A 24,883-nucleotide genomic window follows, 5' to 3' on the forward strand; every position below is an offset into this window, starting at 1 on the left:
AGTGGAAATACTATGCTTTGACAAGTTGATCTTCAAGATCGCAGAAATTTCATTATCTATTTTAAAAGGTGTATCTACAAGTACACAATGTATTATTGCACTTAAGTCTATTTGGTCTTATATTAATAACACACCTGTCAGGTCATGGGAATCATTGCACACACACGCACACACACCCCTACTTACTGAGACGTTCCTGGGGAAATTCGGAGGCCTGTTCCATCCGGAAAACAAGCATAAGCCCTGGGGCCAAGAGACTCAGTGTCTCTGGGGACCTCAGTGTCTGCGTCGCGAGTACCCGGTACTCATATAGGACACAGCGCGACTGCTATGGACGTGATATAATCATGTGGACCTTCACTCCCAAGAGACTCGATTTCAGAGTAAATTTGGGAGACAGAAAAAGCCCCCACTCCACCCCTGCGATCAGCACAGCTGGGGAGACCCTTAGGGGACAGCGGTCACTTCATCCAGGCCGCTCCTGCCAGCCTGCTTCACGAGTTTCCCAGGCTGAGTGGGCCCCGCACCTCGCCAGTAAACTTTTTTCCTCCTAAAATTCTTGAAATAGCAGAGCCTGGGAGCCGGAAGGGCGCGGGGCTGTGCCTGCTAACAGAGCCAGAAGGCCGCGCCCGGGCTGCGGCGGGCGCGGCGGATGGCTTAGGGCAGAGGCCCCCAGGGCGCAGAGCAACCCCGGCTCGCTGGGAGAGCCCGCGGGCCGCAGAGGGCGGAGGGCTCGCCGCCCTCCCGCCACCCTTTCTCCCTGCCCAGGCTTTCTCCTGGGGCGACCGGGAAGGTGCATGGGGCTGGAGCCGGGCTGAGGTTGCCTCCTATCCGCTCGGCTAGCCGCGTCCTCGGGTCCCCACTCGGGCGGGGCTGGGCTCCCGGGGCGCGGCTGGGCGCTCGCTGCCTGGAGGCCGGCGCATAGCAGCCGTATCCTTGACATCTGGCGCCGGCGCGGCTCTTCCACCCACCCCTGCGGATCGAGGCCGCGGAACCACTGTGGATCCTGGCTCAGGAGTCGCGGCCGCCTGGGACCTCCAGGCCGAGGAATGCTGGAGCCTCTCAAGGGAGCGGCGGGGATGCTAGAGTCTGTCGTGCGGAGGCCCCGACGCGGGCACGGCTGCTGGGTCTCGGGCGGGCTCTACCTGCTCTTCTCCGAGGGGCTGGGCCGCCAGGCCCCAGACAGGCCGCCTTCTGAATCTCTGAGGTGAGGGACGGAGTCTGTCTGGGGATCGGTCCGGTAGAAAGTATCCCCCCGCTCCCCACCCCACGCCGCCCGGAGTCTGGGAATCACTCATTGTCTGCAGACACAAAGAAGGAGCCTGGGTTGAAGGTCTATTGGAATCGGTTAAAAACACACCACACTTTGCCGAGGAAAACATTTTTCATGAGACGAGCAAAGAATGGAGTCCAAAGTTGAAAACAAGAGGCAGGTGCTGTGCCACATACTGAAATGATGCCAAAGGCACCGGAAACGCTGCACCCGCATTTAAAAGGATGACTTCGAGTCCTTTAATTCTTCCCAGAAAGAAGATAATATATATATTTAAATGAAAGTGAAAAAGTGAAAGTGTTAGTTGCTCAGTCCTGTCAGACTCTTTGCGACCCCATGAACTGTAGCCCACCAGGCTCCTCTGTCCATGGGATTCTCCAGGCAAGAATGCTGGAGTGGGTAGCCATTCCCTCTCCAGGGGATATATTTAAACGAAAAAGTAGTTAAGTGAAGAGGGATATTTGTATTGCCTATTTGGGTTTGTCTTTCTCTCCCTGAGGAAAAGCCAAGTGCAGGTGAGAACGAGTAATAGCATTCTAAGGAAAAATACTTTTAATAGAGCCTCAAGTATTCAAACATACTAACCTAGGTGAAAAGCATTGCAAGATAAAGCAAAATAAAATCTTGAAATCATAAATGTGGTCTATGCTGTCTCAGGGAATGCTTGTGTTGATTCACAGACTCTGTCCGGAGAAGAAATATAGAAATTGCCTTTTAGAAAAGCAATATAAAAAGGGCCTTTTTCTTATTTCTAAGTATTAGTCATTGCATTTCCTTTACTTCATTGGAAATCCATCAAATAATATCACTTTTGTGGTATCTGGATTTTTAAAAACAGGACTGTCAAAGTGTGATGAACTTGGAAATGCACAGGTTTCTTTTACTATTTTAGAACATCAGCTTCTAGGGAGTTTTGCTGATTTCTGTGATTTGTACAGGTACGTTCTTCAATATAACAACAAAAACAATAATAATAATAACGTCAATAATAATAATAACGTGTTTAGTATTCAGTTCATACACTGGACCAGATCAGTCCCACTAGGTGCTTACCCTCTATCACACCTTTACAAAAATGTTCATTTACTCATGATTCCTCTCTCCACATCCTCACTCTCTTGACCACACCCTCTGTAATCAGGGCTCCTCTGATAAGTCTTCCTTTCTCTTGGTAGTGGAGTAAAGTCTGAATATATCTGTCACCAAAATAGAGTTGACTGATTTGTTCTGCTTTCCCTTAGCTCACATGCTGCCCCCCTCCCCTCACCCCCGCTTTCCATACAGAAATAACCACCCTTCAAAACTTCTGTAGCTTCAATCTATTATTTACTACATTTTGATTTGAAATCCCTTATCTTGCCTTTTATTACAGTCTATGCTCATGAGCCTGTAAGCCCTTTGAGGGTAGAGAGTGTGTCTCCCTTCTCTAATACTCCTTGACACATTTCAAGGTGAAAATGAGTAGTCAATAAATGCCCGTTGAACTAAATTCAATTCAATTCAATTTATTTTGGGCAGTCATAGATAATGGATCTATACTTATCCTTATATTATCAAAAATATCCTAGACTTTACAGAGTGAGTAATGATCCTCTCTAAACACTGTGTGTGTGCTAAGTTGCTTCAGTCGTGTCCGGCTCTTTGCAACCCTATGGACTATAGCCCACCAGGCTCCTCTGTCCATTCTCTAGGCAAGAATAGGATTATCTAGGCATTCAGATATGACCTAAACAAAATCCCTTATCATTATACAGTGGAAGTGACAAATAGATTCAAGGGATTCGATCTGATAGACAGAGTCCCTGAAGAACTTTAGATGGGGGTTCATGGCATTGTACCAGAGGCAGTGATCACGACCATTCCCAAGAAAAAGAAAGGCAAAAAGGCAAAATGGTTCTCTGAGGAGGCCTTACAAATAGCTGAGAGAAGAGAAGTGAAAGGCAAAGGAGAAAAGGAAAGATATACCCACTTAAATCCAGAGTTCCAAAGAATAGCAAGGAGAAAAAAAAAGCCTTCCTCAGTGATCAATGCACAGAAATAGAGGAAAATAATAGAATGGGGAAGACTAGAAGAGACCTCTTCAAGAAAATTAGAGATACCAAGGGAACATTTCATGCAAAGATGGACACAATAAAGGACAGAAATGGTATGGACCTAACAGAAACAGAAGATATTAAGAAGAGGTGGCAAGAATACACAGAAGAACTATACAAAAAAGATCTTCATGACCCAGATAACCACATTGTGATGATGTGATCACTCACCTAGAGCCAGACATCCTGGAATGCGAAGTCAAGTGGGCCTCAGGAAGCATCACTATGAACAAAGCTAGTGGAGGTGATGGAATTCCAGTTGAGCTATTTCAAATCCTCAAAGGTGATGCTGTGAAAGTGCTGCACTCAATATGCCAGCAAAGTTGGAAAACTCAGCAGTGGGCACAGGACTGGAAAAGGTCAGTTTTCATCCCAATCCCAAAGAAAGGCAATGCCAAAAAATGCTCAAACTACCACACAATTGCACTCATCTCACATACTAGTCAAGTAATGCTCAAAATTCTCCAAGCCAGGCTTCAACAGTACATGAACCGAGAACTTCCAGATGTTCAAGCTGGCTTTCGAAAAGGCAGAGGAACCAGAGATCAAATTGCCAACATCTGTTGGATCATCGAAAAAGCAAGAGAGTTCCAGAAAAACATCTACCTCTGCTTTATTGACTATACCAAAGCCTTTGACTGTGTGGATCACAACAAACTGGAAAATTCTTAAAGAGATGGAAATACCAGACCACCTAACCTGCCTCCTGAGAAATGTTTATGCAGGTCAAGAAGAAACAGTTAGAACTGGACAGGGAACAACACACTGGTTCTAAATAGGGAAAGGAGTACATCAAGGCTGTATATTGTCACCCTGCTTATTTAACTTATATGCAGAGTACATCATGAGAAATGCTGGGCTGGATGAGGCATTAGCTGGAATCAAGATTTCCAGGAGAAATATCAATAACCTCAGATACGGATATGACACCACCCTTATGGCAGAAAGTGAAGAAGAGCTCTTTCCCTTCGGCCAAGCCACTGAAGATCCTGGTATCGCCATGGGCCACTGCCCTGCCCAGTGTTACTGGTATTGTAAGAACAAGCTGAACGCAAAGTCCCTCTTCTGTTGAGGTGTCCCCGATGCTAAGATCCTCATCTTCGACTTGGGGCATAAGAAAGGCCAGAGTGGATGGGTTCCCACTCTGTGGCCGCATGGTGTCAGATGAGTATGAGCAGCTCTCCTCTGAAGCCCTGGAGGCTGCCCATATTTGTGCCAACAAGTACATGGTGAAAAGCTGTGGCAAAGATGTTTTCACATCCGAGTGTGGCTCCACCCCTTCCATGTCATCTGCATCAACAAGATGTTGTCTTTCGCTGGAGCTGATAGACTCCAGACAGGTATGCGCGGTGCCTTTGGAAAGCCCCTGGGCACAGTGGCCAGGATCCACACTGGCCAGGTCATAACGTCCATCCGCACCAAGCTGCAGAACAAGGAGCATGTGATTGAAGCCCTCTGCCGGGCCAAGTTCAAGTTCCCTGGCTGCCAGAAGATCCACATCTCCAAGAAGTGGGGATTTATCAAGTTCAACACAGATGAATTTGAAAACATGGTGGCAGAAAAGCGACTCATCCCAAATGGCTGTGGGGTCACATACACCCCTAATCGTGGTCCCTTGGACAAATGGCAGGCCCTGCAGTCGTGAGCATCAGCGTTGTCCCCTCCTTAATCATGCTCACCAATAAATTCTATTTCCTGTCAAAACAAACAAACAACAAAAAAAACAAAAAACATAAAATAAAAAATAAAATGAAGAAGAGCTAAAGAGCCTCTTGATGAAAGTGAAAGAGGAGAGTGGAAAAGTTAGCTTAAAACTCAATATTCAGAAAACTACCATCATGGCATCCAGTCCCATCACTTCATGACAAATAGATGGGGAAACAGTGAGAGACTTTATTTTTGGAGGCTCCAAAATCACTGAAGATGGTGACTGCAGCCATGAAATTAAAAGATACTTGCTCCTTGGAAGAAAAGTTATGACCAACCTAGACAGCATGTTAAAAAGCAGAGACATTATTTTACCAACATAGGTCCATCTAGTCAAAGCTATGGTTTTTCCAGTAGTCATGTATGGATGCGAGAGTTGGACTGTAAAGAAAGCCGAGCACTGAACAATTGACGCTTTTGAACTGTGGTGTTGGAGAAGACTCTTGAGAGTCCCTTGGACTGCAAGGAGATCCAACCAGTCCATCTTAAAGTAAATCAGTCCTGAATATTCATTGGAAGGACTGATGCTGAAGCTGAAGCTCCAATACTTTGGCCACCTGATGTGAAGAACTGACTCATTTGAAAAGACTCTGATGCTGGGAAAGACTGAAGGCAGGAGGAGAAGGGGATGACAGAGGATGAGATGGTTGGATGGCATCACCGACTCGATGTATATGAGTTTGAGCAAGCTCCGGGTGTTGGTGAAGGACAGGGAGGCCTGGCGTGCTGCAGTCCATGGAGTCACAAAGAGTCGGACACGACTAAGAAACTGAACTGAACTGAACTGAGGTAAGAATATTGGAGTGGGTTGTCATGCTCTTCTCCAGATGGTAAAGAATCTGCCTGCAATGCGGAAGACCTGGGTTCAATCACTGGGTTGGGAAGATCCCCTCAAAGAGGGTATGGCAACCCATTCCTGTATACTTGCCTGGGGAATCCCCATAGACAGAGGAGCCTGGCAGGCTACAGTCCATGGGGTCGCAAAGAGTCAGGCACAACTGAGCGACTTATCACAGCACACCTCCAGGAACCTATTTACAGCTGCCTTTCAAATATTTTGGGGAATCCGTGTTTTATCAACCAAATTATCTATAATCAAAAGTTATGGCAAGTAGAGTCGAAAGATGGCAAGATAGATGTTCAGTTGTTACACTATATCAGATGAACTGCAAAAACGCAGGCTCTAGCTTTCTCTTTCACAAACTGTGCTTTAGATCTAATTTAATTTTGTCTTTGCTCTTACATTTTGTCACAATATTGTTTTTTTTAATCATCTGCTCAAGAGATTCTAAATTTCCAGTCCAATTGTTTAACATAATCAAACCTTTTCTCAATTTCTTCACCATGAGTTTACTCACTGTCATCTAGTGCAATGCTTGATATGGGACCTTACCACCTTCCTAGAATTCTAAAGAGAAAAATAAATGTAAGAAGATTACCTCTGACTCCCGATAGGGTTTATTCTTCAGTATCTGAATTATCTTACAGGAGAACCTCTAAAACTTTAGTGTGCATAAATTCACTTGAAATTTTTGACTTAAATGCAAGTTCTCAGGCCACACCTCTAGAAAGTCGGATTAAGTAGACTGAAGTTGGGCTCTAGAAATCTGCATTTCTAACCATTACTTCGGGATCCTTCAAATAATAAGGTTCCAGACCTAGAGTTACCGAATTTCTACCTTCCCCTCCTTCCCTCTGAGTCATGGCCATTTTACCTATTTTGTAAAAAAGAAAGAAAAAAAGCCTAAATAACCTCTTTCTTGCCCCACCCATCAGTGGGCACAAATCACGGTTTCAAAAAAGTTATAGCCAACTCCTCTAAATTTGCTCTAATCATCCTATTATTCAAAGTCTTTGTTTTATAAATCACTTAACTCCTAAGCTCCTAGTTCAATGTGAAGCTTGTGGGAGGTGTGTTTTTTAATAAACATGCATTTTTGAACCTCTTCCTCATGCATCCCCAGAAAAGCTTTTTGTTAAGGAGAAGAACACAATTACTTCTTAACAGCCCTATGAGAAGTGGTGTGAAGGGGTAGGAGAAGAGAGTTCAAAAATTTCCCTATATTTATCAGTCTTATTAAAATGCATCTTTTTATACATATAAGGGTAAGTGGACAGGGAAGAAAGACTTAAATTTGATTCGTAAATTCCAAATATCCATGGTTCTGAGACTTCCTATAATTGTTAATTAGGTGTCATTAATTTTAAAATTATAGATATAATTTGTGTTTGCATAAAATTTTCAAACAGCAAATAAAGATATAAGATAAAAAATAAACATCTTCCTCCATTCCTGACCTCCAAGATCAAGTCCCACCCTGTTACTTGGCTCAGCAATGGTTTCAGTTCAGTTCAGTTCAGTCGCTCAGTTGTGTCCGACTCTTTGCGACCGCATGAATCGCAGCACGCCAGGCCTCCCTGTCCATCACCAACTCCCAGAGTTTACCCAAACCCATGTCCATTGAGTCGGTGATGCCATCCAACCATCTCATCCTCTGTCGTCCCCTTCTCCTCCTGCCCCCAATCCTTCCCAGCATTAGGGACTTTTCCAATGAGTCAACTCTTCGCATGAGGTGGCCAAAGTATTGGAGTTTCAGCTTCAACATCAGTCCTTCCAATGAACACCCAGAACTGATCTCCTTTAGGATGGACTGGTTGGATCTCCTTGCAGTCAGTCCAAGGGACTCTCAAGAGTCTTCTCCAACCCCACAGTTCAAAAGCATCAGTTCTTCGCTGCTCAGCTTTCTTTACTGTCCAACTCTCACATCCACACATGACCACTGGAAAAACCATAGCCTTGATTAGACAGACCTTTGTTGGCAAAGTAATGTCTCTGCTTTTAAATGTGCTATCTAGGTTGGTCATAACCTTCCTTCCAAGGAGTAAGTGTCTTTTAATTTCATGACTGCAACCACCATCAGCAGTGATTTTGGAGCCCAAAAAAATAAAGCCTGACACTGTTTCCACTGTTTCCCCATCTATTTGCCATGAAGTGATGGGACCAGCAATGGTTTACTTAGTCTTAAAACTTTATTTTCCCTGGTGATCCAGTGTTTAGAACTCCACACTCTCACTGCCAGGAACTGAGGTTCAATCCCTGGTTGGAGAACTAAGATCCTGCAAGCCATGCAGTGGTCAAAAAAAAAAAAAAGAATTTTCTTCTGTATATGTAAGCAATGTATGCTTATTACCACTCTTATTTTCTTAACAAATCTATTCATGCCACTTAGTTGGATGGTTTTCCATTTTGCTTTTTTCTCTCAATAATATATTTACAAGTTTTCCATATCAGCATTCTTTTTAATGGGCATATGATAGTCCATGGTATAAATGAAGGTAATTTAATTAATCATTTATCTGATAGGCAATTAGGTTATTTTTTATTTTTTTTAAATATAAAAATGCTGCAGTGACCTTCCTTATGCATATATTTGATTATTTGAATAGGTAAATATGAATGGGATAATTTCCCCAATGAAGAATTGTTAAATCAAAATAAATTGTGATTTTAATTTAGTCAGATGTTGCTAAATTGTGCTTCCAAAATGTTGGACCAGGTACAGTCCCATCAACACTTTAGAAAGGTGTTGGAAAGAACCCATTTTCAAGGAATCCTTAGTAGAACTATGTTTTGTCAAGACTTTAAAACTATCTCATCATTTAAAAATATTACCATATTTTGATGAGCATTTGTTAAACTTTGGGTCAAATTGAGCATCTTTTTTCAAGTTGAAGTATAGTCGATTGACAATATTGTGTTAGTTTCAGTTGTATAGCACAAGCATTCAGTATTTTTTCAAATTATATTCCATTATAGGTTGTAACCGGAGAAGGCAATGGCAGCCCACTCCAGTACTCTTGCCTGGAAAATCCCAGGGATGGGGGAGCCTGGTGGGCTGCCGTCTATGGGGTCACACAGAGTCGGACACGACTGAAGCGACTTAGCAGCAGCATAGGTTGTAACAAGATTTTGGGTATACTTCCCTGTGTGATACAATAAATCCTTGTTACTTATCTGTTCTACTTATGGTAGTTTGTATATGTTAATTTTGTGTCTCTCAGTTGTTCTCCCCACGTTTGGTAACCATAAGTCTGTGAGTCTGTTTCTGGTTTGTATATACATTCATTTGTATTATTTTTTAGATGCCACATATGAGAGATATCATATAGTATTTGTCTTTGTCTGACTTACTTTACTAAATATAATATTCTCTAGGTCCATCCATGTTGCTGCAAATGGCAACATTTCATTCTTTTTTATGGCTGAGTAACATTCCATTGTGTGTGTGCACCTGTGTATGTGTGTGTGTATTCATACCACATCTTAAGCCAGTCATCTATTAATGAGCATTTGGGTTGCTCTGTGTCTTGGCTATGGTAAATAGTGCTGCTATGAACATAGGGATACATGTATCTTTTCAAATTAGAATTTTCTCCTTTTCAAGATGTATACTCAGGAATGGAATTGTTGGATCATATGATAGTTCTTCTTTAAGTTTTTTGAAGGAAGTTCCATTGTTTTCCATAGTGGCTGTACCAATTTACATCCCCACCAAAGGGGGGGTTCCCTTTCCCCAACACCTTCTCCAGCATTTGTTATTTGTTGGCTTTTTGATGATGACTATTCTGACAAGTGTGAGGTGATACTTCATTGTGGTTTTGATTTGCCTTCTCTAATAATTGGTGACACTGAGCCTCTTTTCATATGGCCTTCACTTTTTGGCAAAAATTTCCATTGCATTATGAGGTCTTGGAGCTCCCATTCAAGTCTATATCTTTCTGTGCAGACTAAGTAAATTATAAATTTAACTTTACTCTTAATATTGGTATTGCTTTTAGCAAACTCACAATAGAAAATTTCAGATCTTTCTACAAGCATTTATTGAAAGGGTCTATGGATGTCACAATTTGTAAGAATCATGAGAAAATGTAAAGATAAGAACACACTACTCATACCCTAATGATCTTATTTTCTGAGATATTAACTGTCTTTGGAACATCTTACCCTGAATGGATTTGCTCTGAGAACTGCCTGGCATACACAGAATGGGCCCTGGCCACTTGGATTGTTTGAGGCAATCTGCCCTCATGCTGTACCTGATTGGATTGTGATGACTCTTTGACTCAGAAATTTGCAGTTGGAATGCAGAGTCATTTGATCTGTGTGTGAAACTGAGTGGATGGAAATAGTGAGGCATACATCCATGAGGTGAGTTCCTGCAGGTAGAAAAAGAGGCAAAGAAAGCCAACTTGCTGGGCAGGAAATGAAGCTGATGTGTAGAAAGAAGTGGAGCCCATGGGGTCCCAAAAAGCCAGTGACCAAGGGGGTACTTTCCATGAAGCCTGACATCCTTGTAGTCCCTGATTGACTCCCATGGCTGAATTAATAATATCCCCTTTTACTTAACTTCACTGTGAAAAGTATATAAATCAGTTATAATTAACAGAATGTTGATTCAGATCGGGGAAATTAAATAAACAGCCGTGAGACAAACGAGAAACTAAAAAACATATTAGGTAAATGAAACGTGTAGAGAACAGTTCAGCACGTACAACTGAAAATAGTTTGTGAAGGTCCAGTAAGTGGGATTCAGCACTAGAAAGGTAGATTAGAGCTGTGACTATTACAGCACCATTGACTATTTTTTGTTTGACCACACCTCACGGCTTGAGAAATCTTACTTCTCTGACCAGGGATCCAAGCTCCACTGGCAGTGACAGCATAGAGTCCTAACCACTGGACTGCCAGTCTATTGACAATTTTGACCAGCAAAGTGACATGATAATAATAACTTACCATCTACTGAGTGCTATTAATAATAAAATGCCAGGCAAGAATTCCTGGAGTGAGTTGCCATGTTCTTCTCTAGGGGATCTTCCCAATCCAGGGATCAAAGCTCTGTCTCCTGCATCTTTTGCATTGTTACGTGGATTCTTTATCACTGTACCACCTGGGAAGACCAAAAATGCCAGGGAAAATCATCTTATGTGCATATTTTCATGTAATTGCAACTATAATGATAGCTTATAGAAATTATTATTATCCACAATACAAATAAGAACTCGTGAATTAAAGATAAAGTGGCTTAACTAATCCTCCACCCTTAGCTTACTCCAGATTTGGGGGCTCAGATCTGATGTTGTTGTTTAGTTGCTAAGTCTTGTCTGACCCTTTTGCGACCCCTTGGACTATAGCCTGCCAAGCTTCTCTGTCCATGGAATTTCCGAGGCAAGAATACTGGAGTATGTTGCCACTGACCTCCAGGAGATCTTCCTGACCCAGGAATCGAACCCACGTCTTCCACGTGTCTCCTGCATTGTATCAGATTCTTTACCATTGAGACACTTTGCGTTGCCTTAAAATCAGAGTTGTCCTTTACAAGAGCAGCTCTAGCTGGAAATCTTTAGGACAAAATAGGAGAGACAGAAGGCAAAGAGGCTACTTAAGAAACTTTTTCCTAGGAGAGATTTATGAGAGCTGCTGGGACACAACATTGGGAAGGGAGAAGAGAAGTGATGGAAAGATTTCGTAGGCAAGTCTGAACAGCTGTGGGACAGACAGGAGAGGGGAAGCAAAAGGTCAAAGCTGAACTCAAGGTTTGGAAGCCAAAACTTGAAAGGACAGTAATACCCTGAACAGAAATAAGAAAGCAAGAGAAAGCTTAACCTGGGTGAGAGCAAGTGTGGGAGGGGATCTTGATGGGTTCATTTTGGGATGGAGATGTCAGCACAACATCTAGGTGATGCTGTCTATCAGGCAGGTGGATGTGTGAAGAGAAAAGTTCAGTTTGGAGATATTGATTTGGGAGTCAGGTTTATAAAAATTAAAATAAAAATTAAAGCCATGAAAATGGATGAGATGGCCAAAGTAGAGGATACAATGAGAAAGCTGATGGCCAAAACTTAGAAAAATATTTAGTAGCCCGAAGGGGGTTTCTAAAGAGATCAAAGATCCAATATAATAGAAGCATGTTATGTCACTGGAAGCGAAACAAAACAAAAAAAAATAGTAATCTCTCAACATCAAGAGCAACTAAGACACAAGTTCAAATTTTGGGGATCTGAGAAGATATGCACCCCCCCCACCCCAAATAGAAACTTAACAGTGGCAAGTGTGTCAAAGGAAGTTATTTTCCAAAATAATTGTGACCAAAAAATGGCTTTTTCAGTTCAGAGGTGGAAATGGAGGGCTTAGGCTTCAATTCACAAAGGTCATCATTACAGATATTCTGGGCATCCTGCATGACACGCTACAAGGCACGTGTATGCAGTCATCTTTAACACAACTGGGGACTTTAGGTGTGCTGTGTTTTAAAGGGAAAGTATTTGGAGTAACGGAAAATTCTTAGTGCAAAAACTTTATACAGGATAGTAATGGTGATTGGTTACCCTTAAAAAGTAAACTTTTGAGTTATATATATATATATATATATATATATATAGCTCGAGTAAGTTAACAATACAAAATACTCCAACATCTTGTTTGTCAAAAAACTAGTTTTGATAGTTATAGATCTACAACCTCAAATAAATATGTACACAGTAGTTTCTAATAATTCTGCGAGGAGTGATACATATCAATCACTTGGAAGTTAAAACCTGATGTTTTGACTTTAATCTTGAAAGTTTATTTGAAGCACATTCGATTCATTTTATAATTCCTGCTTTTACTCGTTTGACAGGAAACCCAAGCATAGAGAACACATAAGTTTCTCCTGGTTTCTCTTTTCGGCTTTACTCCTCTGCTGTGTTGTGCCAGTCAGCACTCAGTAAAAAATGATTCTTACTTTCTAAATGATGCACCAAAGCTGTAGACAGTTGAGTGCTTGTAAGTGTTGTGTTACTTTCTGTACTTGAAATAGGGCAGAGCACTAAAGAAGGAAATCCTACAGTGGAACATAAGTAACAGCAAGACTTGGGCTTCCTGAAGCAAAGTTAAAAGAAGTTGCCTCCTTGGTTCACTAAATATTTTATATAAAATAAGTAATTCTTACTAGAAATCAAGCCATTTGCCACCTCTCACTAATACAAAACAGAAATGATATACCAGAAAGCCTATCAGCAGAAATATCAAATGAGAAAGAAACATTAGCTCACTCTTAATATTCCTTTACTGATGTAAGAGAATAAGTTTTCCCCTTAAGGGGATATTTTAACATCTAAGTTAATAAACAGTTTCAAGCATGGTATATTCATGGAATTTCTTACTAATATTACACAGCATAATAATTGCTTAAAATTGAGTCTCATTTAATTGAATAAACAAAATAAGAAATGAAAGACGAGAAATAAAAAACAATACTATAAAATATAACAAATCATAAGAGGAACAGTTATATGCCAATAAATTGGAGAGCTTAGAAGAAATGGGCAAATTTCTAGAAATATGCAGCTTGCCAAGACTGAGTCAAGAAGAAACACACAATAATATCACTTACACGTGGAATCTAATTTTTTTAAAAAAGTGATACAAATGAACTCATTAAAAAACAGAAACAGACTCAGATTTTGAAAACAAGCTTATAGTTACCAAAGGGGAAGTGGGGGAGAAGGATAAATTAGGAGCTTGGAATTAACATACACACACTACTATATATAAAACAAATAACCAACAAGGACCTGCTGTATAGCACAGGAAACCCTACTCAGTATTCTGTAATAACCTAAATGAGAAAAGAATCTGAAAAAGAATTAATACATTTATACATATAATTGAATAATGCTGCTTATAGCTGAAACTAACCTGACATTGTAAATCAACTCTACTCAAATTTTTTAAAAAAGAAGAAACAGACAAATTGAACAGACCAATTGCTAGAAGTGAAACAGAATCTATAATTTTAAAAAATCATCACACACAAAATTCCAAGAGTAGAGGGCTTCACTGTGGAATTCTACCAAATATATAAAGAACTTATACTATACTTCTCAAACTATTCCAAAAAATTGAAGTTAATAATAGTAAACAATAAATGCTGGAGAGGATGTGGATAAAAGGGACCTTCCTACACTGTTGGTGGGACTGTAAATTGGTGTAGCCACTATGGAGAACATAGTTAACATATATGTATGAAAACTCCATACATATATATTGAGGTTCCCTTGTGGCTCAGCTGGTAAAGAATCCGCCTGCAATGTGGGAGACCTGGGTTCGACTCCTGGGTTGGGAAGATCCCCTGGAGAAGGGAACGGCTACCCACTCCAGTATTCTGGCCTAGAGTATTCCATGGACTGTATAGTCCATGGGGTCGCAAAGGGTCTGACACGACTGAGCAACTTTTGCTTCTCATACATATATATCATGTGTGTAGCTATATCTATCCATATGCACATATACATGTATAGGGAACACTACTCAGCCATAAAAAAGAATTTGCAGCAACATGGATGGACCTAGAGATTAACATGCTAAGTGAAGTGTCAGAAACAAATATCACATGATATCACATAAATGTGGAATCTGAAAAAATTATACAAATGAATATGGAGGTCAGTTCAGTCTAGTTCAGTCACTCAGGCTTGTCTGACTCTTTGCAACCCCATGGACTGCAGCACGCCAGGCTTCCCTGTCCATCACCAACTCCCAGAGCCTACTCAAACTCATGTCCATCGAGTTGGTGATACCATCCAACCATCTCATCCTCTGTCATCCCCTTCTCCTACCCACTTCAATCATTCCCAGCATCAGGGTCTTTTTAAACGAGTCCGTTCTTCGCATCAGGTGGCCAAAGTATTGGAGTTTCAGCTTCAGCATTAGTCCTTTCAATGAATATTCAGGACTGATTTCCTTTAAGATGGACTGGTTGAATCTCCTTGCAGTCCAAGGGACTCTCAAGAGTCTTCTCCAACACCACAGTTCAAAAACATCAATTCTTCGGCTCTCAGCTTTCCAACTCTGTTATCCACACATGACTACTGGAAAAACCATAGCTTTGACTAGACGGACCTTTGTTGGTAAAGAAATGTCTCTGCTTTTTAATATACTGTCTAGGTTGGTCATAACGTATGGAGGTCAGAATGATTCACTGTGAGAAAGACTTGATTAGCCATTGCTGGCTTTCAAGATGAAAGGGAGCAACAGCCTCTAGAAACTGAAAAAGGCAAGAAAATGGATTCTCTTCTAGAGCCTTTAGAAGGAATGTAGCCTTGCCAAAACCTTGACTTTAGCAGTAAGACTCCTTTAGGACTTCTGACCTCCTGAACTGTGAGATAACAAATCTGTATTGTTCTAAGCTACTAAGTCTGTGGTCATTTATTACTGTAGTCACAGGAAACTAACACAAGTGCTAATGTCCTAAAAAGATGGAAGATAGACTTTAAACTGATTAATTTTAGTATAGAATCAACAACTTGAAATTTGTAAAACAGAGATACCTAAGACAAAATGGGCTTCCCACTCAGTGGTGGAAAAATTTGCCTACCAAGGCAGGAGTTTCAGGAGATCCCTGTTTGACCCTTGGGTCTGGAAGATCCCTTGGAAAAGGAAATGGCAACCCACTCCAGTATTCTTGCCTAGAGAACCCCATGGAGAGAGGAGCCTGGAGATGTTAGAAAATATAACAGTGATTTGGCTTAGAAAACAATTTATCAAAACCAATTGCTAAGTGTTACTGCTGGATGTAAAGGATGTTAATACCAGATTCTTGATGCAGAGGATGTTTTCACATTGTTCAGCGGCATTATACTCAGAAGCCAAAATAAGCCTTTCAATCAGAGTATTTGTACTTTGTTTCCGTTTACTAAAATAAAGCTTACTAAAAGGAGGCATATGCCCAGTAGAGTGTGTTGAATTCAATCAACATAGCTGGATTTGGAATTTTAATTTCACTAGCAGTATTAGAAGGTTCACCTGTAACCAGCTCTCTCTGGGAAAGAATGTCTTCCTGTGTAATCTGATTTCCATAGTTACATAGAATGAGACCTCGGCTCCTTGAAAACAAGGTATTGATCTGCTAAGAATTTACCTTATTCTTATTCATAAAGCATTTAAGGCTCTGAAAAATCACCCTATTCTAAAGGAATATTAACTAAAGCTTGGAGTGATGGTTCTTTCCCTGATTTTTCTTCTCCTATTTTATAGATTACCATGCATTCAAATTGTAACATGGTCTGCAAAAGTAATATTAGCCTTTGAGAAGCTGAGAAATCTCTGAACTGACTAGTTGTTCTGTCACTCAGTCATGTCCAGCTCTTTGCAACCCTGAGGACTGCAGCATGCCAGGCTTCCCTGTCCTTCACCATCCCCTGGAGCTTGCTCAAACTCAAGTCTGTTGAGTTGGTGATGCCATCCATCCAACTCATCCTCTGTCATCCCTTTCTCCTCTGCCTTCAATCTTTCCCAGCATCAGAGTCTTTTCTAATGAGTCCCTGCATTTTCATAAACTGAAAATATTCTTTTTTTTTAATCAGAATATAGTTGCTTTACATTGCTTGTTAGTTTCTGCAGTACAATGAAGTGAGTCAGCTATATGTATACATATTTCCCTTCCCTCTTGGACCTCCCTCCCACATCCCCTTCATCCCAGCCATCTAGGTCATCACCAAGCACCAAGCTGAGATTCTTGTGCTTTGTAGCGGGTTCCCACTAACTATATATTTTACACCTGGTAGTATACAAATTTTAAATGGGCCTTATCTTCTTTTGGTTTGTTGGACATTTTCAACAAAATACCCCTGAGTCTAATTTATAAATCAAATGGTGGGAGAAAAGGGAGTGACAGCCCTCTGAGAACTTTTTTTGGGAGGATAGATTGATTACAAGGGTTTGTAAGCCCAGAGATTTTATGATTAGTCTTACAAAATTCCCAGTTTCTTGCAGAGACTTATTTCTAATTACTAAACTTTATTTTCCACAAAATGTTTACACCTTCCCACCTTTCCTTTCTTTTCCTTTTCTTAACTATCAAAACATTCCCCATGAAGTGTCGTTTATAACCATATACATGCATGTACAGACAACACAGCTGTTTCAAACAATACTGAGTTCCATTTGGCAAAGATAATGTGTAAAAATACTGGCTGTAAGTTTCTTGAAGTGGAAGAGTGTGCTCCTAGCATTGGTGATGCTGTGCTGTGTTAATAGAAGTGAGAATTATTCTTTGGTAAACATTCAGCCATAAATTCTTCCTGGTAGGTGGGAAAAACCAGCAAGTGGGTTCCAGGACCCAAAGAAATACTGAAGGTTGGACTGTGATGGGCTGCAATAAAGGAATAAGTAACCAAATGACGGAGGATTATACCAGGAAACCAATGCATGAAAAGTTTGAGGTCCTGGCCTGACAGCTCATTTCTGTCATCTCTGCATCGTTACATCTGGAGTTGTCTGGTTTTCAATACCAGGACCTCTCATTGCTAGCTAGACTCTTTTCTCTATAGGTCCATCTGTACCCGTATTTTCAGCTTTCCTTAGTATTAACTATGTATTTTCCTTTCTACTCCTAACAACAATTAATGCCACATTCTAATTCTAAAGTTCTGCCACCATTTTAATAATTTGATCTTTAAGTTTTTGGCTTGTCCCATTTTAGTTTCTTGGCTTAAGGGTAGACAGTATAATCAAATAACCAAAGACAACTTCATGTTATTTTAAGCAGCTTTTCCTCAAAAATATCAGTTTGGTTTTGTCTTCCTGGGAAGCACTCTATCTCTGATCTCCTTTTAAGTAGAGGTTTTCTATGCAAAAACTAGGTAAAGCCAAAGTAGTCTCAAAATATCCTTCTCTACTATATTACCAAAGCAGAATGAGAGTGGAAGAAAAGGGTTCCAAATTTTCATGTTCCAGCTATGTGCAGTAAATTATTTTTTTCTGAATTACATTTCCTTTAATCTTTTGTCAATTATTATTGAGAATTGCATGATTTTCTCAGTAAAATAAACCAGAACCTGTAAAAGAGGTTTCACAAAATGCAACAGCAAGGATGAAATCCAACTCAATTTTAATAAGTGCTGTGTTAGGTCCTTGGGGTTTTTGATTGATGATAAACCTATGTATAGTACTTGTTAAATGTTTATTGATTTCAGCCTCCTGGTAAAAATCATTGCCTAGTGGAAAAACAATAGCGGAGAAATAAAATGAAAAGCAATACAGTATTTATTTTTTAAAAGATTAATGGGAATACAATGAATGTAATAAATTCCTCTTGTAACATAGTTGAGTAGCAGAACTAAGAATGTAGAAAATATTGGGAGAGGAATGTAATATTAATCATTTCTTAATAAAAAGCTTTATAACACATATATCTTCAGCAGCTAAATTTATTTTCCTGTACCTCTTTGTCTATAATTTTCATTCATACAAACCTTTGCATTAATTTGCAATTAATTCAAAATATTATGGTGATATAGAATTTAGCAAGAAAGTATTAACTTCCTCCTCTAAATCTCTCCTGAAATCAACAACTTGCAAATACGTTCTTTGTTTGGGATGCACAGACTCCATTGTTTAGCACCAAGATAACAGCTCCATGCACAGTTATTCTCTTACTTGATTAGGGGCAAAATGTCACCTTTGCTGAAAGCAAATCACTGCTTTTCACAGCAATCAAATGATCAAAATTGCACTTTACAGATAAAAATTGTTAATGGATTTCTGTAGGGAAAAAAATGTCATTGATAGGGTAAGTTGTTGTGTGAGCCCAAAATTGGAGAAACCTGCAGGACAAACATAGGACAAACATAATTTTATGATTGATTTAAAAGTAATTATTTAAATTGATCACTAAATCCTGTTTCTCAAATGCATTCTTTTTAGTAAGTCCTTCAATAATTATTAAACTGCCTTTGGTACTGAACCAAATCACCATAATCTGCACCCAAATGAGGTTTTAAAATACGAAATAGTTCAGGATGTGGTCCCCTCTGTGTTCTTCTGCTTCCTTAACCCTTTCCCAGCAGTACTATGGGATGGATGTTAGGCTGCCAATGCCCCCAAATGTCCCAAGGACAATGGAACCAGAGAAACAAGGTAGCAATTTCCTTTTTTTTTTTTCTCTTTCGCGCCATGTAGATTGTATTTCTCTGATCAGGAATTGAACTCAGACCCTCAGCTGTGAAAGCACAGAATCCTAACCAGAATCGAGGAATTCTTAAGGCAGCAACTTCTTGTTTTTGATCAATTGTTTCCTTGCTTTTAAATTTGAATCTCCAGGACCAAGTATAAGGCAGAAAGATTGGAAAGAATACTTGATAAATGAGTTCCACTCTGCCCTGACCTCCCTTCATTCCTGCCTGAGAGCTGTGAATGAAAACCATTGCCTAATGGCATAAACCATGAAGAGGTTTCCAGAAGAAGCTCTATGGCACACAGCTTGCTGTCTCTCCTGATAGCTCTCTCTTTTTAAGGAAACAGATAATTAATAGACTCTTGTGTGCTTGTGCTCAGTCACTAAGTCATGTTCTACTGTTTATGACTCCGTGGACAGTAGCCTTTGCCATGTTCCTCTAAGAGATTTTCCAGACAAGAGTCCTGTAGTGGGAGCCATTTCCTTCTCTAGGGGATCTTCCTGCACCAGGGTTCAAACCCACATCTTCTGCATTAGGAGGTGGATTCTTTACCACTGAGCCACCATGTATGCATGATAAGTTGCCTCAATTGTGTCCAACTCTTTGTGACCCTGTGGACTATAGCCCACCAGGCTCCTCTGTCCTTTGTCTAGGCAAGAATAGTGGTATGGGTTGCTGTGCCCTCCTCCAGGGGATCTTCCTGACCCAGGGATCGAACCCTGTGTTTCCTATGTCTCCTGCATTGGTAGGCAGGTTCTTTATCACTAACACCACCTGGGAAGCCCCACCACCTGAGCCACCAGGGAAGCCCAATTAATAGACTAAAAATATTTATATAGAATATCAAATATTTACTAAATGTTATATGTGATCACCTTAAGGAACTATTGAGGAAGTGATTGTGCAGCCCATACAATGCATGTTTTAAGAACCAGAAAAAGGAAAAATTCAGAATGGAATGAAATATGATTCATGGGGGAGAAAGGACTTGGGTGGAAGGCAAAGACATATTGCTGTTGCTTTTGTTGCTAAGTCATGTGCAACTCTTTTGTGACTCCATGGACTGTAACCTGCCAGGCTCTTCTGTCCATGGGATTTCCCAGCAAGAATACTGGAGTGGGTTGCCATTTCCTTCTCCAGAAACATATTGGTTATTAGTAAAAATTAAACAAACACAAAACACAAAAACCAAGCAAGGAAGGAACAGGTCTTCAAAAGGATAATCTTTTATTTCTGGAATCCCCTCTAAAGTAAACAATCACTATAGCCTGGATACATGCAGAAACTGAAAAAGAATTAAGAACTAATAATAAATGACAACAACTCCTTTCCCCCTTAACTGGTTCAATCCCATAATGGGCTAAGAAGTGTTCTTTATAAAGGCTCAGTTGTGGATGTAGATATATGAAGAAACTTCCCTTCAGCAGGCAAAATGGCCAGGGGAGAATGATTGCTCTTTACTTTTCTTTCTCTGGCTAGTCTTCAGGTGGAATGTCAAAAAAAAAACCCACCAAAAATTATTCTGAAATATAAACTTCTCTGTGCTGTGCTTAGTCACTCAGTTGTGTCCGACTCTTCGTGATCCCATGATGTGTAGCCCGCCGGGCTCCTCTGTCCAAGGGGATTCTCCAGGCAAGAATACTGGAGTGGGTTGCCATGTCCTCCTTCAGGGGATCTTCCCAACACAAGAATCCAGCCCAGGTCTCCTGCATTGCAGATGGATTCTTTATCATCTGAGCCACCAGAGAAGCCCAAGAATGCTGGAGTGGGTAGTCTATCCTTTCTCCAGGGGAACATCCCAACCCAGGAATTGAACCAGGGTTTCCTGCATTGCAGGTGGATTCTTTACAGTCTGAGCTACCAGGGAAGCCCATAAATTTCCCCTCTAGAAACAAATAGGAGAGCAAATTTCTGCTTATGTTAAGACCATGCACTACTGTTTGGGGAAATTTCCCACATGCCATCTTGTGAAATCAGTGTGTGTCTGTGTGTTTGTGTGTGCGTGCATGAAGTTCATGATGAAGATCTTGCACTTAAACCTCTATTGCCACATCACCCCTTCCACATGCTTTTCCCACGGAGCTTAACCTCTGCATAACTATTCCATTATTTGCTCAGAAAAAACATTATGAAACTGTCATGGACTGAATTGTGTCCCCTCCTCCCCCACCCCCAGAAATTAATACATTTAAGCCCTAACTTCTATTGTCATGGTATTCGGAAATAGAATCCTTGGGAGGTAATTAGGTTTTGTTGTTGTTCAGTCGCTCAGTCAAATCTGATTCTGTGAGCCCATGGACTGCAGCACGCCAGGCTTCCCTGTCCTTCACTATCTCCCTAAGTTTGCTCCATCACATGTTGAGTCGGTGATGCCATCCAACCATCTCATCCTCTTGCCCTCAATCTTTTCCAGCATCAGGGTCTCTTCTCAACAGGTGGTCAAAGTACTGGAGCTTCAGTTTCAATATCAGTCCTTCCAGTGAATATTCAGGGTTGACTTCCTTTAGGATTAGTTAGTTCAGTCACTCAGTCGTGTCCGACTATTTGCGACCTCATGGATTGCAGCACGCCAGGCATCCCTGTCCATCACCAACTCCCTGAGCTTACCCAAACTCATGTCCATTGAGTTGGTGATGCCATCCAACCATCTCATCCTCTGTCATCCCTTTCTCCTCCTGCCTTCAATCTTTCCCAGCATCAGAGCCTTTTCCCATGAGTCAGTTCTTTGCATCAGGTGGCCAAAGTACTGGAATTTCAGCTTTAGTGTCAGTCCTTCCAATGAATATTCAGGATTGATTTCCTTTAGGATAGACTGGTTGGATCTCCTTGCAGACCAAGGGACTCTCAAGAGTCTTCTCCAACACCGCAGTTCAAAAGCATCAATTCTTTGGTGCTCAGCTTTCTTTATAGTCCAACTCTCACATCCATATATGACTACAGGAAAAACCATAGCTTTGACTAGACAGACCTTTGTTGGTAAAGTAGTCTCTGTTTTTTAATATGCTGTCTAGGTTGGTCATAACTTTTCTTCCAAGGAGCAAGCATCTTTTAATTTCATGGCTGCAGTCACCATCTGCAGTGATTTTGGAGCCCCCCAAAATAAAGTCTCTCACTGTTTCCATTATTTCCCCATCTATTTGTCATGAAGTGTTGGGACCAGAGGCCATGATCTTAGTTTTCTGAATATTGAGTTATAAGCCAACTTTTTCACTCTCCTCTTTCACTTTCATCAAGAAGCTCTTTTCTTTAGTTCTTCTTCACTTTCTGCCATAAGGGTGGTGTCATCTGTGTATCTGAGGTTATTGATATTTCTTCCAGCAATCTTGATTCCAGCTTGTGCTTCATCCAGCATGGCATTTTGCATGATGTACTCTGCATGTAAGTTAAATAAGCAGGGTGACAATATACAGCCTTGAAGTACTCCTTTCCTGATTTGGAAGGAGTGTGTTGTTCCATGTCCAGTTCTAACTGTTGCTCCTTGACCTGCATACAGATTTCTCAGGAGGCAGGTCAGGTGATCTGGTATTACCATATCTTGAAGAATTTTCCTCAGTTTGCTGTGATCAACACAGTCAAAGGCTTTGGCGTAATCAATAAAGCAAAAGCAGATATTTTTTTGGAACTCTCTTGCTTTTTTGATGATCCAGTGGATGTTGGCAATTTGATCTCTGGTTCCTCTGCCTTTTCTAAATCTAGCTTGAACATCTGGATGTTCACAGTTCACATACTATTGAAGCCTGGCTTGGAGAATTTTGAGTATTACTTTACTAGCGTGTGAGATGAGTGCAATTGTGCTGTAGTTTGAGCATTCTTTAGCATTGCCTTTCTTTGGGATTGGAATGAAAACTGACCGTTTCCAGTCCTGTGCCCACTGCTGAGTTTTTGAAATTTGCTGGCATATTGAGTACAACACTTTCACAGCATCATCTTTTAGAATTTGAAATAGCTCAACTGGAATTCCATCACCTCCACTAGCTTTGTTCATAGTGATGCTTCCTAAGACCCACTTGACTTCACATTCCAGAATGTCTGGCTCTGGGTTAATGATCACACCATTGTGGTTATCTGGGTCATGAAGATCTTTTTTGTATAGTTCTTCTGTGTATTCTTGCCACCTTTTCTTAATATCTTCTGTTTTTGTTAGGATTGACTGATTTGATCTCCTTGCAGTCCAAGGGACTTTCAAAAGTCTTCTCCAGCACCACTGTTCAAATGCATTAATTCTTCAGTACTCAGCCTTCTTTATAGTTTAGATGAGGTCATCAAGATGGGATCCTCAAGAAGGGGTTAGTAATCTTTAGGAAGAGATGCCAGAGTTTGCTCTCTCTTTCTCTCCACCATGTTGGATTATAGCAAGAAGGTGACCATCTGCAAGCCAGGAATGGAATCCTCACCAGGATCCGACCATGATAGCACCCTGATCTAAGACTTCCAGCCTCAGAACTGAGAAAATAAATTTCTGCTGTGTAAGCCCCACAGTCTATGGTATTTGTTCATGGCGGGCTCATGAGGACATTTTCTGAATGTCAAGTGGGATATTGACTTTTAGTCTACAGGAATGTATTATGATGAACATAAACTGCAGCTTCTTACTTCTTATGCGTCATGATGTATGAGCTGGAGCTGGGTGTGATCATAAAATGCCAGTGACAAAGAGACCCCGATTGTTACTTACTTGAGAGAGTATTGCTGAGAGAACAGAACTATTCACAAATGACAGAGAAGTCCTTAATGTTACCTCAGGAGTTAAGGGTCTCACATCTTCCTCTGCTGGGCCATGCTTTTATAGTTTGTACAGATCACCAACTTGCTCTGCAAGTCTTGTGGAACAATCATCTTGTATCCTTATTACTGTCACATGCACAGAACTAGAGATTTTTTACTTGGTGTGTGTCTAGCTGAACAAGTATAAACTTCAACAAGCAGAATCTGATGCTTATGATTGGAACCATCTACCACAGCAAAACCAGAATCTGCAGCAATGGCTTCTTCAAAAGTGTGATGGAGAGAAACTTCTGGATGATCAGACTGAACCATTAAATTAGTTTCAGTTTTTTTGTCTTCCCCACTCCTCACCCTGACCATACAGTGTGACTTGAGAGATCTTAGTTCCCCAACCAGGGGTCGAACCTGGGCCCCATCAGTGAAAGCACACAGCCCTAACCATTGGAAGGCCAGGGAATTCCCAGTCAACAGTTTAAACTGGGTGTGAGGGCATGTGCAAGAGAGAAACTGCTTGAGTTATTAAACTGTTTATTAGCTGGAAACACAAACTGTCACTCTCATCTTTTGGGAAAAGTCACATTATCCCTTGAATTATTGTGACTATGGTGCATGTATGAGGGCTTCCCAGGTGGCTCTAGTGATGAAGTATCTGCCGGCAATGCAGGAGATGCAAGAGACGCGGGTTCAATCCCTGGGTGGGGAAGAGCCCCTGGAGAAGAAAATGGCAATGCACTCTAATACTCTTGCCTAGGGCACCCCATGGACAGAGGAGCCTAGCGGGCTACGTTATAGTCCATAGGGCCGCAGAGTCGGACACGTCCGAGGACGTGTGCGCAAACAGGCTCATGGTGTGCATATAGAGAACCCCAGGTTGTCCGCACGGAAAGTAATGGCTGGAAATTATATTCAAAGATGGTAAAGCCAGCAGTCCCTCCCTAAACGCAAGTTCTCTTTATATGAAATTGTAATCTACTTAATTTTATTTTTGTATGCATTTTAGTAATCATGAAAAGTTTATTTCCAAAATAGGTGAATGGTTATTTTTGGAGTAATTTAGGAAAGGAGAAAACTGGAAATAGAAAAG

At 40.9% G+C, this 24,883-nt stretch overlaps 1 protein-coding gene and 1 pseudogene across 2 annotated transcripts in view; both read left to right on the plus strand.

Annotated features, from left to right (window-relative positions):
* Window positions 1–647: 647 nt before the first annotated feature.
* LOC145543158 (uncharacterized) overlaps window positions 648–24,883 on the plus strand; it is a 52,789-nt gene continuing 28,553 nt past the window's right edge. The window contains exon 1 of the mRNA XM_081583785.1: window positions 648–1,207. Within this exon, the coding sequence (XP_081439911.1) occupies window positions 1,050–1,207 (158 nt within the window). The 5' untranslated portion in view covers window positions 648–1,049. The remainder of the gene's footprint in view (window positions 1,208–24,883) is intronic.
* LOC145542219 (large ribosomal subunit protein uL16-like) lies at window positions 4,367–5,110 on the plus strand (annotated as a pseudogene). The gene has a single exon (XR_014079679.1). The product of XR_014079679.1 is annotated as a large ribosomal subunit protein uL16-like (transcript).

Source organism: Giraffa tippelskirchi, chromosome 3, assembly GCF_054371585.1.
Source record: "Giraffa tippelskirchi isolate mGirTip1 chromosome 3, T2T-mGirTip1v1.2.pri, whole genome shotgun sequence".
In the NCBI taxonomy this organism is placed as follows: domain Eukaryota; kingdom Metazoa; phylum Chordata; class Mammalia; order Artiodactyla; family Giraffidae; genus Giraffa; species Giraffa tippelskirchi.